This window comes from Pyricularia pennisetigena (assembly GCF_004337985.1).
Source record: "Pyricularia pennisetigena strain Br36 chromosome Unknown Pyricularia_pennisetigena_Br36_Scf_13, whole genome shotgun sequence".
Taxonomy (NCBI): Eukaryota; Fungi; Ascomycota; class Sordariomycetes; order Magnaporthales; family Pyriculariaceae; genus Pyricularia; species Pyricularia pennisetigena.
Window position 1 is genome coordinate 11,009 of NW_021940925.1, and position 17,751 is coordinate 28,759.

The following is a 17,751-nucleotide window of genomic DNA, read 5'->3' on the forward strand; positions in this document are numbered from 1 at the left end:
CAATACAGCCAGCAAGGCTTTTAGATAAAAATTACAAGTGCGGCAGCAAGGACCTGTTATACATTGCCAGCGATGTTATCCTGACCCAATAATAGGGGGTATTCCGACGCGGCCGCTGTTGTATTCATTCGAATAAACGCCCGGCCGTTTACCGGGCGCTTGACTGACAAACAGCATACCTAGGGTCTAAACTTTGCCTGCCCAGGCGAATTTTACTGCATAAACACGTTCCAATTTCCTATCCTCCATCTGTCTTAGACCGTTAGACGTTAACAGACAGTTGCCCTGCTGTTTGGTGTAAAGGTACAACGTACCTAATGGCCCGTTCAACTTCGAAACGGGCGCGCAGCTATATGAGAGCGAATTGGCGATAACCTCAAGCTCAGAGGAGGCGGATGTGCTACGAAGGTTGTAGGTCGAAATAAGGGAACCTGGTTAAGGTTATTCAATATATTTGGCTTGGCTAGCAGCCAAAACTGCAAAACACAGTGCTTGTCGTGCGGGAACTGTCCGAGACCTAGGCAGGCCCCGCCGGTTGCCAGGTCACCCCGCAAAACGTAAGCACGGACCATTATAAGCCTTGTCGTCACACCATGAATGAAGCTGCAGTTTGCACCTACACACGACAAAGCAAGTCTGTCCATATTCGCTCCTCATCGCGCGAATATGGCATTTATGGAATGTCACAGGACTCCTTTCCGCGACTGCTTACATTGCCGGGTCGGCGAATGGCTCGGCAGCACATCAAATATCCCCGACGAACCCAGTTGTTGCTCAAAAACCCACGACTTCGAAATACCCCCCTCGCCGCCTGCTTCGTCTGCACGAGCATCTTCGCAATCGAAACGGCGGCGGCCCGACGATGAGGCTCGTCAACCCGTCCTCGATTTCGATATAACCCCGCGACCTTCTCGCCAGCTCGCTTTCGATGTAGGCTTCTCTTCGATACCACGAACTTCGTCGCGTTCCACGCCTTCCAAGCGCTTTGTCAGTCCAATAAAATTTATCAAAGAGCTCGAAATGCTTGTCAAACCGATTAGAATCGAAAAGCCTCGAACCGCAACACTGCCGCCAGATATGCGCAGTTTATATGTTAGCGTACAAGAAATCGTCGAGTACAGCAGCGCGTTCGTGCCAATCGAAGCGCAAGAGGCGATCAATAAATATATATTGGCGATAGATATGGTCCCGTTCCCGCCTTCGTTGTTCAAAATCCAAGAGGGCGACCAAGATGCACACGCAGTGGCAGAAGCAGAAAGGGAGTTAGAATCTCTACTCGAAATCGTAGCGGATGCTAACAAATGCGACGAAGAGGGTTTGTCGGAATTTTCTTGGAACATCGAAGTACATGCACCTCTACTCAAACTGGCGACTCGAAAAACCCCTGGCGTAAGTCACTATGAGATCATGTCTGCTCGTGTTTCACAACCGTGGTTACCCCCAATACGCAGCGAAGCCACCTGGGCGTTCCCACGATCTTGGGTTTCCGTATCGTCAAGCACCAGTTCAACGACTGCGTCCCGTAATAACAATGATCCTGTCGCGGCCGGGAGAATGGTGGATTTTGGGTTTTTTATGGAAACCAGATCGACACAGCTCGAGCAAGCGATATCGGCTCTAACTTTACAGTCAGCACATCATTCCGTCAACCACAGTAACTACAGCCCTCTTCGTTCCCTACCCTTAGGCGTTAGCATCGAAACGAAAAGCCCCGGTGCGACAGAAAAAGGGCTCATTCAGTTAGCAGTATGGACGGCGGCATGGTTTCAACGGATGGAACATTGGTTACAATCATCAACATACCGGCAAACCAAGTTTGGAATGCTCCAAGCGGTGCCAGCAGTTTTGGTTAATGGGCACAGTTGGCGTCTGCTGTTTTTTTGTAACAGAGGCGACTATTTCGCCTGTGTTGGTGAAATTCCGATGGGAGAAACGACCACTTTAACGGGAACCTATAAGGTGCTGGCAGTCTTACGTCTCCTTGTGCGCTGGGTGGATAAAGATCTGAGGGAGTGGTTTGAAGGGTTGTTTCTGCGCGCGTAGTAAGAACTGTCTATGTGTTGATATGCTGTACTAACTGTACCGTTGTCTGTGCTCGTTCTCGGGATGCGCAGAACTAGATGAGTGACTATGCCAGCGGGAGAATAGTGTGCAGGGGCCTTCCAGTCCTTACTAGTTTAGAGGCCCTTTTTTCAGCAGGCTCGGCATGCCCATGCCGGTAATGTGTGTGTTTGGTATATATCACATTACCCGCAACCCGCCGTTTGTTTGAACCTTTCGGCAGACTTTCGGCGTAATAGCTACATGGAGGGTGCGTAAGCTCCACGAGGGAAAAAGGAAATTTAACGTCGGGTACCCCCTGATGGCCACCCAAAAATAACAACAAATTTATTTTTATCCTCCAACTTCTATTATAATTATTTCGACGAATTTTTCATGTTTGGATTTACTTTTTTCTACTTTTAATTTTCCAATTTCCAATAATGCAATATACTGAAAATTAGTTTATTTTGTTATGGATTCGTGCCTAAGGCACGTATTACGTAATAAAATACAGGAGCGGGTTAAGGACGATATATAAAAGGGAAAAACACTACCATGACCCGGACATACACCTTTCCTTCCTTTTCCCCTTAACGTTAATAATAATACCAATAAAAATATTTAACGGTCCCAAGGCCGTTGGCTTACCCCATAACAGATATTAAACAGGAAAGTCGGTGGAATATGGACGAAAACGGTATAATAAAAAATTAAGAATTTAACGGTTTGATAATAAATTGTAACGGAATTAGGCCGTTATAGCGAAAAAAACCCGGAACGCGGGGTAAGACGATTAAATTCGAATATATATCGGTTACGGGCGTTACTATATTTTTTTTCGTTATATTTAAAGAAAAACTTATAATAATAATAATTTTTAACGGATTTGAATTTTTTGGATAATTGGTAATTTTATATAATAAAAAACGGGTGACCAAATAAGAAACGGTTATCGAATGGTTAAAAAATATTTACTCCGTATATCCAGTTTTTACTATTTGAAAAGCGGTTATTAGTTTTCGACGATTATAAATTATATATAGCGGACGAATTTATTTTTTTTATTTACAAAATAATTTTTGACTTTGATATTTACCCTTTTATTTTTAGTACGTTTTCCAATTATTGGAAAACGAAACTTCTTTTATTATAATATAACAAAATCGAAAATATTTATAGCGAAAAATATTCAATTTAGGTGGCGTATAACGGGTTTATAACCGGTAAATTTGGTCAAACCATTGTTAAACCCTTTTTCATTGAAAAAATAGCAACTTTAACGTTATAAAGAATGAAAACAACGGTTTATAAAAAGATAAAATACTGGAAAATTTAACCTAAAAAATTAACGACCCGTTTTTATTTATTTGGAAAACTGTTGAAACGACCCGAAATATTCGATTTCCATTGCAAAAGCCTTTTAATTTAATAAAATTGACGTAATTTTACGTTTTTTATGTGCAAAAATCCAAAAAAAGATTTAAATCAAAAATAAATTTTTGGTTAACGCTTAACAAAAATTTTAATCTATTGGAAATATAATTAAAAATAACACGGCCGGCGGAAAAAGCGTAATTTCGAGATTCAAACGAGCTTTTGGTAAGTAAATAAAATATTATTGGATTACAGGAAAATAATATAAAGAATTTGGAAAATTTAGCTAATGAAAAAAAGGTTAATAAACCGGAACAACCTGAAGACGATTGTACTTTTGTGCGTTAATAGTTTTATATTTAAATTAGTTTATAAAAGTAGGTATTTCGTTATTGGATTTTTAAGTGTGGCCAACAGGGTGGGTGGCCATCCGGGGGTACCCGACGTTAGCAGCCATGTGCGGGCCATGCTAGTCTCAGGGCTCATCCCTGAAGCCCAGAGCTCCACAATTGAGCGTGGCTCAATTGCGGCTTTGCAATGTACCTGTGGGTCCATCCAAAGAACGCTCTGGTTCAGGTCTGAGGACAACTTGTCGATTTTCGCCGTTTATGGCGGTATTTTTGGCCTTTTTTCGACCGACACTCCTTTATTATTCCACAATTACGCAAAATATTGAAAAAAGAAAATATCGTTAAAAATAGCGTTTATTACCGCTATTAACAGCGATTTGATTTATTTTATTATTTATTATAACGGCCGAATTGGATACCACCTGCCCTTAATCCGTTTATGGCGGTATTGGTTTTTCGAATTTTTTTTCGATTTTCGATTTTTTTTAATATTATTTTTAATTTCAACCAAATTTTAAAATTTCTGCACGTGGAGGGTTATATATATATGTGTATATATATATATATATATTTACCGTTATGTTAAACTCTGGTGCATATACCGCATTATATAAGCAGTTAAATAAGCGGATAGGTTAAGTATTTATTTTTTTATACATAATTTACAATCGAAACTCGTTTATATTCTTACCAATTTTGACGATAATAAAATCAAACTTACAGGGACTGGATAACGTATAAAGACAAACGCTTACGTTAAGTTCAATTTGGGATATTGGTTTTAAGACATCTTTTATATAAAAGAATGTTAAATATATATTTTTGATTGATTTTTTGCTTTATTTAATTAATTTCATATTATTTTATTTTGCGGCCAAACTTTCTGCATTATGCACGAGGGGGTTAATATATGTATATATAATACAATTCCCCAATTTGGTATATATATCGAATTAAATAAACCGTTAAATAAACGGATAGGTAAAGTTTATGTAATTTTATATATAATGTACAATCGAAACGCTTTTATATTTTTCCCAGTTTACACAATAATAGAACCAAAATTCCAGGGATTGAATAGAATGTATTAAGAAACGTTAACGTGGAATCCAATTTGTAATACCCGTTTATATTACTTTTTTATAAAAGGAAATGTTAAATTTGTGCCTTGTTTCTATTTTTTGCTTTATTTAATTAAATGAAAACTATAAAAATTAAATTGAATAACGATTATATATAAGCTTATACCTAAATAACAGCGTTAAAATGTCTTTTTATTTGAAAGTTATTTGCGTAAATTATTTAGATTTTAAATAAATTAATAATTAATATAAAAATACTAATAAAAGCTTTATGTTAAACCATAATTGCATGCAGTTTGCAATGATAAATCTGGTAAATAATAAACATTTTTATTTGGGTTTAAATAAATACTATACTGCATTTTTCGAAATAATAATTAAATAAAATAAAAAATTACAAATCTTGCTTGATAACTAAATATCTTTCCAAATAAGTTGGCTAAAAAAACGCGGGTCTCAATGAAAGGATTGCCAAAATCTAATCAATTTAACACAGGTTAGCTCACATTTTTACGATTTTTATTTAATTTTATATTCGAATATCTAATTGTATACCGTGGTTACACCATTTATATTATTATTATAATGCGTATACAATATATATACCCGCTACAAACGGCGAAATGCGACAAATTATTGTTGGTAATATTGGCGTACCGCCATGAATGGCGAAATGCGACAAGATGTCCTCAAATTAGAACGAGCGCGATCTTTTCGGCCAATATAATTGGTCGAAAAGCTATGTGGCTGAAAGGTATATGGAGCGCTCGGTCCCCATTGCGAAGCAGGGGGGTCTAGTCTAAGCACTGAGACTACAACTGGACAGCTCCCCGGACTTCCATGCGTTAAACCACACCTGGGGTCCTGTTTTCCCAACTTTTTCCCTTCAAATCGGTACCGAGACCCTGAACGTCCGTTTCGGCGTGGCTTATACGGTCTCTTGGTTTCAGCAGCTGGTTGGGCAAATAACAGAGGAACCAAAACTAAACCCCCCGCTCCGGCGCATATGGATCGACTCAATTTGTATCAACCAGGACGATGTCGAGGAGCGATCGTCTCAGGTACGACTAATGGGCGAAATTTAGTCAAGATCCGTTAAGACTTTAATTTGGCCCGGGCCACAAATATCGCCATCAGCGTCGGACTTTGCGTGGCGGTTTTTGGACCAGATTTATTCCATTTTCGAAGCTCAGAATCCCCACGCTACCGAGCAGACCGAAATTTCTGGACAAATTTACTCGGATATATTTCATGTAAACTTTGGCCTTCCCGCATGGGATGTTAATCCCTGGATACAGCCGAGCGAACTATAGCAGCTTCGGTGGTTCTCACGGGTTTGGGTGATCCGGGAAATGGTGCTGTCGCCCCAAAATCCGTTGCTTTTATACGGCAAACAATCTTACCCCTGGCATCGCCTTGGCTGGGCAATAACATGGCCTCATCGAAAGGGGTACACCAGGTTGTCACGAATTCCCGCCGAAACGCTGAACGTTAATACCATGTGCCTCTTTCGACGCTCCCGCGAAAAGTGGTCACTCGACGCACTCATATAAATGACACAGGCCAAATTCCACGCCACTAATCAGCGCGATAAAGTTTACGGTATACTCGGATTTGTAAACTAGTTAGCCCACGGGGCTGCGCTATCCACGTCTTTCAACCCCGACTATACCCACGCAGAGCTTGTGGAAACCTACCGGAAGGCTGCGAGATTTTTAATCCAAACCAGCGGTTCCATGGCTGTGCTGACACGCAGTGGTTTGCGGCCAGAGCAGTTTTCCCCAACCAAAAGCGCGCCATCTTGGGTCCCAGATTCGACAAATACGGTCAATAGGGACATCCCAACATTTCTTTTATGGGTTTACTTTTCCGATCGGTCGCGATTGGCTTGGTTCTGGTATCCAAATCATTATAATGTAGCGAGCGGACGGACAGCAGAAATACACCATCGACGCCACGATGTGGAGTGTTGATGGAATGCTGGAATGCGGGTTAATACGGTGTCCAAGGTGGTTCGCCTTTGCGAAAGTATTTTAACCCGGCAACAGTTCGACGAGGCTTTTGCAAAGTCAATCGCGCGGGTTTGTACGGTATCGCTCCGGTTACTGGACTTCGATAATATATTGGGTGGAGAAATTCGTCCGAACTACCACTGCAGAGCAGCACGGCCTTGGGGGCAGTGCATGGGAAGAAATCGTCCAGGATGACTTGGCTTACTTTCGTGCCATTTTGTCCTTTCCCGATATTCAAGGATCGTCGTTCATGCATTTGTAATTAATGGAAAGCTTAAGATTGAGGTCCAGTGGTGGTGTAACCGACAGATACAAAATGCTTGCGGCAAACTATTGCTTCAAAAGATCGTTTATACTAACGTCAACCGGACGATTGGGCATCGGGCCCGAGACCACCGACCCTGGCGATGTCGTATCAGTGATTTTGGGCGGCGGTGTGCCGTACATATTTAAGGAGTAGTGAGGACGGCAAAACGTGGGCTGTAGTGGGGGAGTCCTGTATAAATGGGTACATGGATGGAACCGCAGTTCTAGATTTCCCAAGGAGATTTTGGATTTGTTTTGAGGGGCTAGGATAAACACCTATCTACGAAAACAATCGTTCCAAATTGAGCTCCACTGAGGCGGGATGACTTAGTGATAGACAAATCGAAAGAAGACGCACATAAGGCTATCATCTTGCCGTGGCGGTGTAGTGGATAGTCCGTGAAAGTTTGTCCAGACAGTCGGTGGACTTTCGTTTCACCATTAAAAATAGTTATTATCAGTAAACTTGACAGGAAATCTTCCCTTAAACATGTAATGCACATCCGATCCACTCGGTGCTTGGCCTAGTCGTGGAAAGATATTCGTCTTACTGCAAGACAGAAGCAATCCATGGAGGTTCATCAAAGTGAGGTCGTGTCTGCTGAAAGGGGGGCTATTTGCGAAACAGGCATGATGGGATGCGCTACTGGGCTCGTTTCCTAGCGTCGTGGGGACAGGCAATCCCGTAGGTCGGAATGACCTTGGATCAGGGCTCAAGGTTCGGTCTGGTAGAGATGACGAGTTTCGAGACGCATCGCCGACCGTGGAGCTGGTTTCGAGTATGGTTGATGTCGGGTCGGATCGATCGTCGCGGGCCATTTGCTTGTTGGCTGTGCTGGTCCCATCGCGGAAGTGCTTCAACTATCGGAAGATCTTCGAGATTCCCATCACGTATATATGTTTTTGGTTGGAAACAGCAAAACGATGCACGCAAACGCTAATATCGCGTTTAGAAATAAATGATGATTCCTGATTATTTGTACCTCTTTTTCAAGGGTTGAAGTATAATCGTCAGCAAGGCCAGGAAATTCTTCAAAAAGGTACAAATTGTGGATTATAACCTTTAAATACCGATTGTAACAAATAAAGCTTATCTAGTATCTGCTGCTGCGTTTTCAAATACTTTTCCAAACGTCACGCTGCCCCAAAAATGATTAAACGTCATACATATAGCGCCAGGCAATACCAGGAAATATATTATTCTCAATACAAAACTGGTATATCCTCTTCTGGTTGACCGCAAATATGTCGAAGTCGTATCCTTATGCCAAAAGTAACTTCTGGGCCGTGCCGAAATGTTCCTTCTGCTTTTCCGAACCAATTTGCGCCTGTTAACAGGTGGTGTATGCCCTAACTGCATCGTCCCTAGGCACATCGCAAGCTGGTAAGGGCGACGATTGGAACACCAGCAACGGTGATGCAGGATGGCCGTTTGCAGTGGTACACCCACGATATTGGACGAGTACCACTTCAGATGACAAGTCGGCCGAGTTAAAACGACTCCACTTACGTGATTTGTGCACCTTTTCTTCCATTTGTTCTCGCTCACGTTCGTCTTCCAGCACGAGGCGTCGGATAAGTCGGATAACACAGCACGCGAAGCGTTATCCACTCGCTGGCAAAGGCTGGCTACGTCAATAAACTATGTTCCTCTGTAAGTAGAGGGAAGTAGTCTACTGACCCGCTCGCACTGTTGCAGTCGATGTTCGCTAAAGCAGCCGAGTGGAGCACCAGCAGGTACTTCGAGATATTTCAAATAATGTTTAATTGGAGCCAAAAATGGATTTTTCCAGCTATTCTGCAGCCAAATTTGGATCCGTTCCCGTCTTACCAAATAAAGTCAAGTAGCGTTCGGCCTTGCCCACCTTTCAAAGATTGAATGTGTGTACTGGAAGCGGAAGACATTTGCCCCAAATTGTACGACACTCACTCCACAGCGCTTTTACTAAGCTAAATTAACTACCCCGATGCATCAAATATATCCTCGTAATCCTCTACATCCGAAGATTTCGAATCTTCAACCTCAATTGCCCCAACTACAACCTGTACATGATAAACACACTTTTTGACGTAAACGTAGAATGTGGGTCTGGATGCACCTTCCTTCTTACGAGGTTGTAAATCCTCGACTTTAGCTTCCAGGAATTCAATTTGACGTGATCTATAAGCAATTTCAACGTCTTTTTTAGCCATGCCCTTTTAGATATTACGGATTACGTCCTGCACGGAGAATTAGCACCTTTCCCTTGGGTATATAGGTTAAATGTTCGTTTCAAATCTGCAGACCCTGACGAGGTCTTCCATACCGTTGTCGAAGTGATTCGATCAATTGAGGGGCTTCGTCTTCATTTCCTGATACCCCTAAATATCTTGATCCAAGTGCTTTTTTGGCGTTGATCCACGTTTCCAAGCAGTAGGGATTAAATAGAGGTTTGGCCATATTAATAGGCTAAATACCAGTCGCTGTTAAGCCAGTCGCTGTTAAGCCAGATCGTGTATATTACAATCTGTTAAAGCCTTAACGTTCGGCCCCACCTCTCGGCCACCCCTAAACTTGGCCAGCCTTAGAAATACAGCAACGAAATGCCGTGTTTATAAAAGTATTCGAATTTCAAACTATTGACACACAATAATATAGTCGTTTTCAGGTTGTTCTGGTTCGTTAACCGTCTTATTAATCAGTATCAACTTCCAAACCAACCCTCCTATTTTCCTGGGACTTTAGACCCCTTTTCTTTTCTTTTTCTTTTTTTTATTTGAAGAACTTAAAAGCTCGTTTGGATCCCGGACTACTCTCTTCCTTTTCGCCGGCCGTATTACCTCCAATTGTGCTTCTAATAAACTGATTTTTTGCTAAATTTTAACCGATAAGATATTTTGGCTTCCAAGCTTTTGTGGATTTTTGTAAACAAAAGCCGGGACGTGGCGTTGCTTTTTCAGACCGGGATTCCTGCAGTTGAAATCGAATATCTCGGGTCGCTTTAACGGTTTTCCAAATAAGTAAAAACGGGTCTTTAATTTTTTGGATTAAATTTTCCGGTATTTTATCCTTTTGCAAATAATTATTTTATGCGCTTTGGACGTTAGCGTTGCTATTTTCTTACAAAACATTGGCTTAAAAGTGGATTAACGTTGGGTACCCCCTAACCGCACCCCCTAATAATCGCACCCCCAAAACTTTAATCACAGAAATTTAACGTCTCGGAAATCGATTTAAAAATAAAACTATTCACGCACAGAAATACAATCGTTTTCAGGTTGTTCCGGTTTATTAACCTCTTTTTCATCAGCTAAAAATTCCAAATTCTTTATTTTATTTTCCTGTAATCCAATGATATTTTATTTGTTAACCAAAAACTCGTTTAAATTTGGAATTACCACCCTTTTTATAACCAGCCGTATTACCTCCAATTATACTTCCAATAAACTGATCTTTTGCTAGATTTTAACCAATAAAATATCCTTGGTTTCGAAACTTTTTTGGATTTTTACAAATAAAAGCCGTAAAATAGCGTTATTTTTTTCAGACCGGGAAATTTCGTATAATTAAAGCCGAACAATTCGGGTCGTTTTAGGGGTTTTCCAAATAAGTAAAACCGGATTATTAGTTTTTTGAGTTGGACCTTTTGGTATTTTATTTTTTTAAAAACCGTAATTTTTATTTTTTTCGACGTTAACGTTGCTATTTTCCAATGAAAAAGGGTTTGAAAGCGGTTTAGCCAAGTTTACCGGCTATAACCCCGTCGTATGCTAACCAAAATGGACAATTCTTTTAATAAATGCTTTTAATTTGGTTATTTGATAGCAAAAAAGAAATTTCGCTATCCAATAACCTTTAAAATGCAAGATCGGTTTAAAAATCCAAATTAACGTCGATAAGCCTTTTATAACGGCCCGAAAACCAACAAATTTGATAATGGAAAAACGTGCGATAAATAAAGTGGTAAACATAGTAATTAAATATTATTTTGGAGGTAAAAAAGCATAAATTCGTCCGTAACGTGTGATTTATAGCCGTCGAAAACCAATAACTGTTTATTACGATCAAGGTATCGGGTAACCTGTTCTTAAAGTAAAGTACAGTGGGTTAAAACAACTAATCGTTTTGACTGGGTAACTGGGGTTTTCAATAACTGGGGTGAAATTAGAATCGTTTTCAACAAATATTAGGTTTAATTAAAATATAAAATTGATTGCTGCTCAGCAATCCTAAGATCGAATTTATTTACATAATAATAAATGTATCCTTATATAATCCATTATTTTAAGCATGATATAAATATTATATTCCCTAACCAATATATTATTCGTTCTACTTTAATTAATATATAATATATTAATTCTATCGTTCTTTTTGGCGGTTACGTGGGGTTACGTAATCTTTTTCTCATATAAGCCTGTTTCCTGTTGGTCGGCATTTCTTTTGGTTAAATACCGTTAAAAAGGATATAACCCCGCCTGGTTTTATTAATACCGGCCCAATTATTTAATCCTAGTACTAAATTTTCTTTCCTTTAACCAAATCCTTTTGGCCTTTAAATAGTTAATACTTTTTTAATTTTTATTTTTATTTCCATATTTTTTCCTTACTAATTCTTTTACGCTATATCCAATAGCGTAATTAAGTTTCCTAATTGTACGTCCACCGTTCGTCGCATCAATTTGCTTTTTGTACTTTTTTCTTCGGCGGTCGAAATGCTTTTTTATTTTGTTTACGAATCGCAAAAACTTGTAAAATACGCTATATCGCTTCGGGATCTTTTTCGCTGTATCGAATATATTCGCCTGGGTCGTTCGCGATACAATATTATAAATATTCTCCGAAAGCAATTATATAAAATCGCGGCTTAATATTTTAAATTCAAATTTAAATTGGAAGCGGCGGAGGAAAAAGTCAATCGTTTACGTAAATAAAGAAAATATAATTCAAAAAAATAATAAAGGCGGTTTGTCGTAATATCGACAGTTTAAAGGAACTGAATTAAATGGAGAGTAAAAAAATAAAATAAAAGGAACGGCGGCAATCGGTCGAAATGTTTCCTGGAATGTTTTTAAAATCGTTTTTTCCGGATTCCAATTTTACCTGGAGTTCGTTTTTCCTAGTAGGTTTTTTGAATCCTTTTTTATTGGATAAAATAAATGTTTTTGCGCAGCATTCAATTGGTAAATTATTTTGTTCATATATTTTTATATGTAATATAAATTAATCGTTTTTTATAGGTTTATTTAGTGGTATAATTTCGAATTCTACTCGATTTTTGCTTATGGGAATGGTAAGTAGTGTTTTTCTGGGTCGTCCTTTTTTGGTTAATTTGTTCGTAAATCCAATTCCTAATAAGACTGGCGGAATGGTCTTTAACAATTTTAAAAGTGTTTAAAGGGTTTCCAAATATTTCTTTCTTATTTATAATTTTCCTATTTAATAAAATATTTTATCTTGCCGTGGTTGGGTTTATGGTCCAATATTCGTTCGACGTCGTACGTTTTTTTTGCGTCGATTTCGATTGTTTTTTGGTTATAAGTACCGTATAATATTAGTTTCAATCATAATATGTGGAGCGTTGGGTGGATTTTAATAATTTTTGGTAATAGTAGTTTGTAATTAATTTCGCTGATTTCTTTGTCGATTTTGAAAGGTTTAAACCTTCAAAAATTAAACTTAATATTTAGTCGTTATATTTTAATATTACGTCGAATAAAATAAGCCTTATTTTTTGTTGGAATGATTATTTTTTTATCCGATATTGGTTAACGTATTTAATTATTTTTTCGTACGAATTCTAAGTTTTATTGGAGTTTTTGGTGGAATTTTCGTAATTCGTTTATTTGTTTGTCAGTTCGTGGGGCCGTAATCGTAATTTTTGGTTTTCTCTATATGGTAGGGTTAAATCCGTAATTGGTATAAAACGGGGTTATTTTGGTATTTTTATTTTCTATATTATTACACGCGAATTCCGTTGTGGGTAATAATCGTACCCAATTATTTTGTTTATGGTTTATATAGCATTTTAGGTATTATTTTAATATCTGGTTCCTTTATTCTGTTTATTTATCCGTTTGTAGGTGGAATACTGTAAATAATTTATGGTTACCTTTTAGCTATTTTATTAGAAATTCCCATAACTTTGATGTAAAAAATTTATCTTTATCCGTAATAATGTTTTTTGGAAATCCGTAATTATTAACAATTATTCGTAAAAGTGTAAAAGCAATTTGCTCGGCGTTAATACTTTTTTTATAAAGAAGGGAATAGGCGTATTTGGTAAATTTGTCCCTTTTAATTAATATATTATCGTATTTGGTTTTAACAAATCGTTTTTCGGAAAATGGTAATTTAACAATAAAATCCATTGTAACAATTTGCCAGGCCTTGTTAAAGGCTGATAAAAGCTATAAAAGTTTATAAAGTTCATATTTTGCGGATTTATTGTTTGCGCAAAGCTCCCAACTTTTAATGGGTTTTCGTATTTTTTATCATGCCTTTTCAAAATTATGGTGCTATTTTAACCGTTTCCATACTTTGGAAAATCTTTGGTGTCCGTGGGTTTTATTTTCGTGGACTTTCCGTATTTTCTTTGGTATAGTTACCGTATTGGTCGCTATGCAATTTCGGTAAACTGGTAAAAGGTTTCCGTTGTTATCTGTTATAAATATTTTCCATATTTTTTCAGGTATTATATTTTTATAATTTAGTTTTCGGTTAACGGCGTCGGCCCTACCGTTTTCTACTTTTTTCGATAAATAATCCTAAAATGGAATTTTAATGGGAATTTTACCTATTTAATTTGTCGTTTATTTAAGATTTCATTGCTTGTAAAATAGGTTGAATGTTTATAGTCCGTATAAATTAATATTTCGCATTTAATTCTGGATAATTGTAATTTCATTTTTCAAATATTCGGATAATGGCTCTAAATCTTTTATCGGGTATTTAATGATTAAACTTTAATTTATGTAATTTCTATAAAAAAATGCGCAAAGGTGTAGGCGTTTTTTCTCGTTTCGTTGGCTAAATTGTTTTCCAATTGCATAATCGGATGAGTTGGTTTCAATTTTGAAAATTTCGTCGGATTTGGTATTCTAAAAATTGGTCTTCGTGTTATTGCGTTTCGTAATTATTCGAAAACTTGTTATACTTGTTCCGTCCATTGGAATTTTAAGTTTTTTGGTTATATTGGTTTATGGGATGGCGATCGCGCCGTAATTTGTAATAAATCTTTTGAAAAAATTTACAAATCCGAAAAATATTCGAACGTCCTTTACGTTTTATGGTAAAGCTTATTTATTTATTATTTGAACTTTTAATTTTTCCATTCTAATTTTTCAACGGGCGATAATATATTTTAGGAAATTAATTTGTTTGTTATAAAAAAGGTATATTTCGGGTTTAATTAAAGGTTTAGCGTTTTATAGCTTTTGTAAAATTGTGTAAACGTGTTTTTTATGTTTTCCCAACGTTTTGGAAGTATTAGGGATATCATTCAGGTGAAAAACGACAAAAATATTTAAATATTCCCTAAAAACGTGGTTAATCTTAGTTTTGAAAGCTGCGGGGGCGTTGGTAAAACCGAAAAATATTACCAAATATTTGAAATATTGTCGTTAAATGCGAAATGTTGTTTTCCACTCCTCCCCTTCCTTTATACGGATTGAATTAAATGTTTTTTTAAAATTTATTATTGTAAACCATTATATTTAGTAAAACATATTTGTAAATTCTCCTATTAGTGGGAGCGGGTAGCAATTTTTTATCATAATGTCGTTTAATTGTTTATAATCCACGCATAATCGTAATTTTCCCTTTTTTGGTACGAAAAGGATTGGGTATTTTACTGGTAATATTGATGGTTTAATATAGCTTTCTTTAATGTTTTTTGCGTAATACTCGTTTAAAACTTCCATTTATATTAGATTTAAACCGTATATTTTATGGAATTATAATTGGGTTTCTTTTTTTAGTGTTATTTCGTGGTCGAATGAGTTATTTTTGGGTAATTCTGTTTCCAGTTTTTGGTTAAATAGTCGTATATAAATTTGGTATTTTTGTGGGGTTTTGCCGTTTTTGGTTTTTTTTTCGTGGTGAGTGTTATATAACTTGATCGGCTTTCGCCTGTAAATAACCGCTTTTTTCCGATATCAGCTCCGGGGCTGGTCGTCCTTATAGATACGCTATTGGCTTTATTTGGTTTTTCCGTATTTTATATTTCCTATATAAATTTTATTATATTGGAGGTCGTTTAATAATTAAATGTTTTTCCCATTGGATTTGGCCTATAATCCCATTTATTTGGGGGTTATTCCTTTTCAACCAGGGAATTCCTAAAATTATATTTTTACTTCTTATTTCCGTAATATTTGAAATAATTTGTTTTTTTCGTCCATAGTTTTCCTTCCAAAGGTGTACGGCTTTATTTCGATGGTACCGTTCCCGTGTAAAATTGCCTTTCTTTTTACGGTTTTCAATCGGTATAATCTTTTTTTATTACCAAAATATCCGTCGTGTTTTTACGATTTTTGTGGAAATATGGTTGCTTTGTGCTCCGTTGTTAAAAAGCGCTCGTACAAATTTCCCATTAAATTTTATATTTAGGAATATATATTCGTATATTATTTTCGTAATTTGCGTAACGTTTAGGGTTTTCTATTCCGTTTTTATTATTCCCGTTTGGTATTTTGTACCGTTTAACCGTTCTAATTTTTTGGTTTGCTGGACTCGCGTCGTGGGTTTTTATTTTTTTCATTTCGGGGCGTATAACTGTTTTTAATTTTGGTTTTATTAAATCGGTGTCCTGTCAATATGGGCTTTTTCGTGCGTTCGTAGGTATTTCGTTATTTTTAAAGTTGGGGTTCCACACGATTCTGGTCATTGGTGCGGGTTTTAACTGTCGTAATTTTATTTCGTACTATGTTTCTATTTTGGTTAATATATATATTTTGCAAATGTTTCGGGTAAATTCGTACCATGGGAATTGTTTTTAATTTTAATATATTATAAGGTAATTGTTACAAAAGGTAAAATTTACCGCTGGTTCGGTAGTAAATCTTATTTTGATTTCCTAGTTAGGTAATTTAATAATGGTATATATTTCGTGGATACCTATTATTTTACGCCGTTATAAAAAAATCGTGGATTATTTTCCTGCTAAAATGCAATCCGCAATTGTTTCGAAAATATTTTTCCCAAAAGAGTTTTGTATGTTTGGGATATTTGGTGTCCAAAATAAAGTGGTTTCCGAAAATTGGATTAATTGCATTTATAGGGTTCTGTATTTATATTCGAAATAATATACCGGGGAATTGGACTAATTGGTCGTCTCGGTATAAATCGATAAATTCTTTTTCGTATATATGAGGGTTGTATTCCTTTACTGCATTATATAAATTTAAAGATATCATTCTCTGTTCGTTAAATTCGTTTTTTAAAACGTTGCTGGATTCGTTTAATGGGGTTTGTTGGATTATTCGGATGCGGTAGGTTTATCCCAATAGTTTTGGTTTCGATTTTTTTAAAATATTTAATTCCGTAAATCGGGGTAATCTGGCGTTTTATTTACGTAATTATATCGGTGCTTTAACTTCAATAAGTACGCGGCTCCCGAATACTGGGGTCCGGGTGCTTTTTAAATTTTTGCGGGTATTATTTTGCGTCCATTTTTGCGTTATTAAAAATTATATAATTGTCGTCGTAATATATAGCTTAATTTACTAGGTTATATTAGTCCGGTAATATTTATTAATGGGTAATAGCGCTTAATCTTCTTGGTTATTTGCAGTTGGGGGTGTTTTTTTAATATTTCGCTATAAAATCGGGATATAAATTTGGAGTCTTCATTGGATAAAATTTGGCGATATATCCCGGTTTATCACATTTGAAGCATTTACCGCTTTTAGGGTCCTTACGAAGTTTTTTATGCTATATCGGGTTGAAATCCATAAATCCGTTATATATTCCGTAGGAAATATTACATTAACGAAACGGTTTGGGGTATTGATATTTACGCTTTATATTGGTTTATCGCAAAATTGGGTTTTATACGTTACGTTTTTCGCGTCGTTCCAATTTTCGCTTATAAAATCAGTTGTCGATTTTAACTGCTAATTCTACGTATTCGGTTAAAATATCGTGTCGTTTTTTTTAACAAATTCCTGTTTAATTTTTTTAAATCCTGCATAAAAACGTACTATCAAGGTTTCGGGACCCTATAGTAATTTGGCGGTAATTTATCGAAATTTACTAGTATATTAAGACATTAATTTGGTTAAGTAAGGCGCACCAGTCTACGTTTAACCGTACGTTTTTCGTTTGGGTTACCGAATGCTTTTTCAAAATATTTTTCGAAATTTTTATAATCCTCGAAAATGCGGTTAGTTTTAATTTTAGGGGTTTTTTTCCTTATTATGGTCTAAATAACTTTCTCGGGTTAGTTCGAATTAGGCGAGCGTATCGCTTTTTAATAGCGAAATTGCGTAAGTAATTTTATTTGCGGTATTATCGAAATTATTTTCATTCAAGTAAAAACAGGCCCGGATTCCTGTAAAAAATCCCTTCAAAGTACCTAGGGTATTATCGTAAAATAGTAGTAT

At 36.8% G+C, this 17,751-nt stretch overlaps 3 protein-coding genes across 3 annotated transcripts; all 3 read left to right on the forward strand.

Moving 5' to 3' along the window:
• Positions 1 to 675: 675 nt before the first annotated feature.
• PpBr36_11059 (uncharacterized protein) lies at positions 676 to 2,043 on the forward strand (the record flags this gene model as incomplete). Its single annotated transcript, XM_029898164.1, has 2 exons — positions 676 to 1,258; positions 1,346 to 2,043. The coding sequence occupies 2 exons, from the start codon at positions 676 to 678 to the stop codon at positions 2,041 to 2,043; spliced, it is 1,281 nt and encodes a 426-aa protein (XP_029743452.1).
• Positions 2,044 to 5,751: 3,708 nt separating this feature from the next.
• On the forward strand, positions 5,752 to 6,402 carry PpBr36_11060 (uncharacterized protein; the record flags this gene model as incomplete). The annotated part of the gene is made up of 3 exons (XM_029898165.1): positions 5,752 to 5,910; positions 5,935 to 6,129; positions 6,166 to 6,402. Coding segments are annotated over 3 exons (591 nt in total), but the record flags the coding sequence as incomplete, so codon positions are not given.
• A 432-nt stretch (positions 6,403 to 6,834) lies between these two features.
• PpBr36_11062 (uncharacterized protein) lies at positions 6,835 to 7,321 on the forward strand (the record flags this gene model as incomplete). The annotated part of the gene is given in 3 exon segments (XM_029898166.1): positions 6,835 to 6,896; positions 6,919 to 7,119; positions 7,135 to 7,321. 3 exon segments carry the CDS (start codon positions 6,835 to 6,837, stop codon positions 7,319 to 7,321), a joined length of 450 nt encoding a protein of 149 aa, XP_029743487.1.
• Positions 7,322 to 17,751: the final 10,430 nt, after the last annotated feature.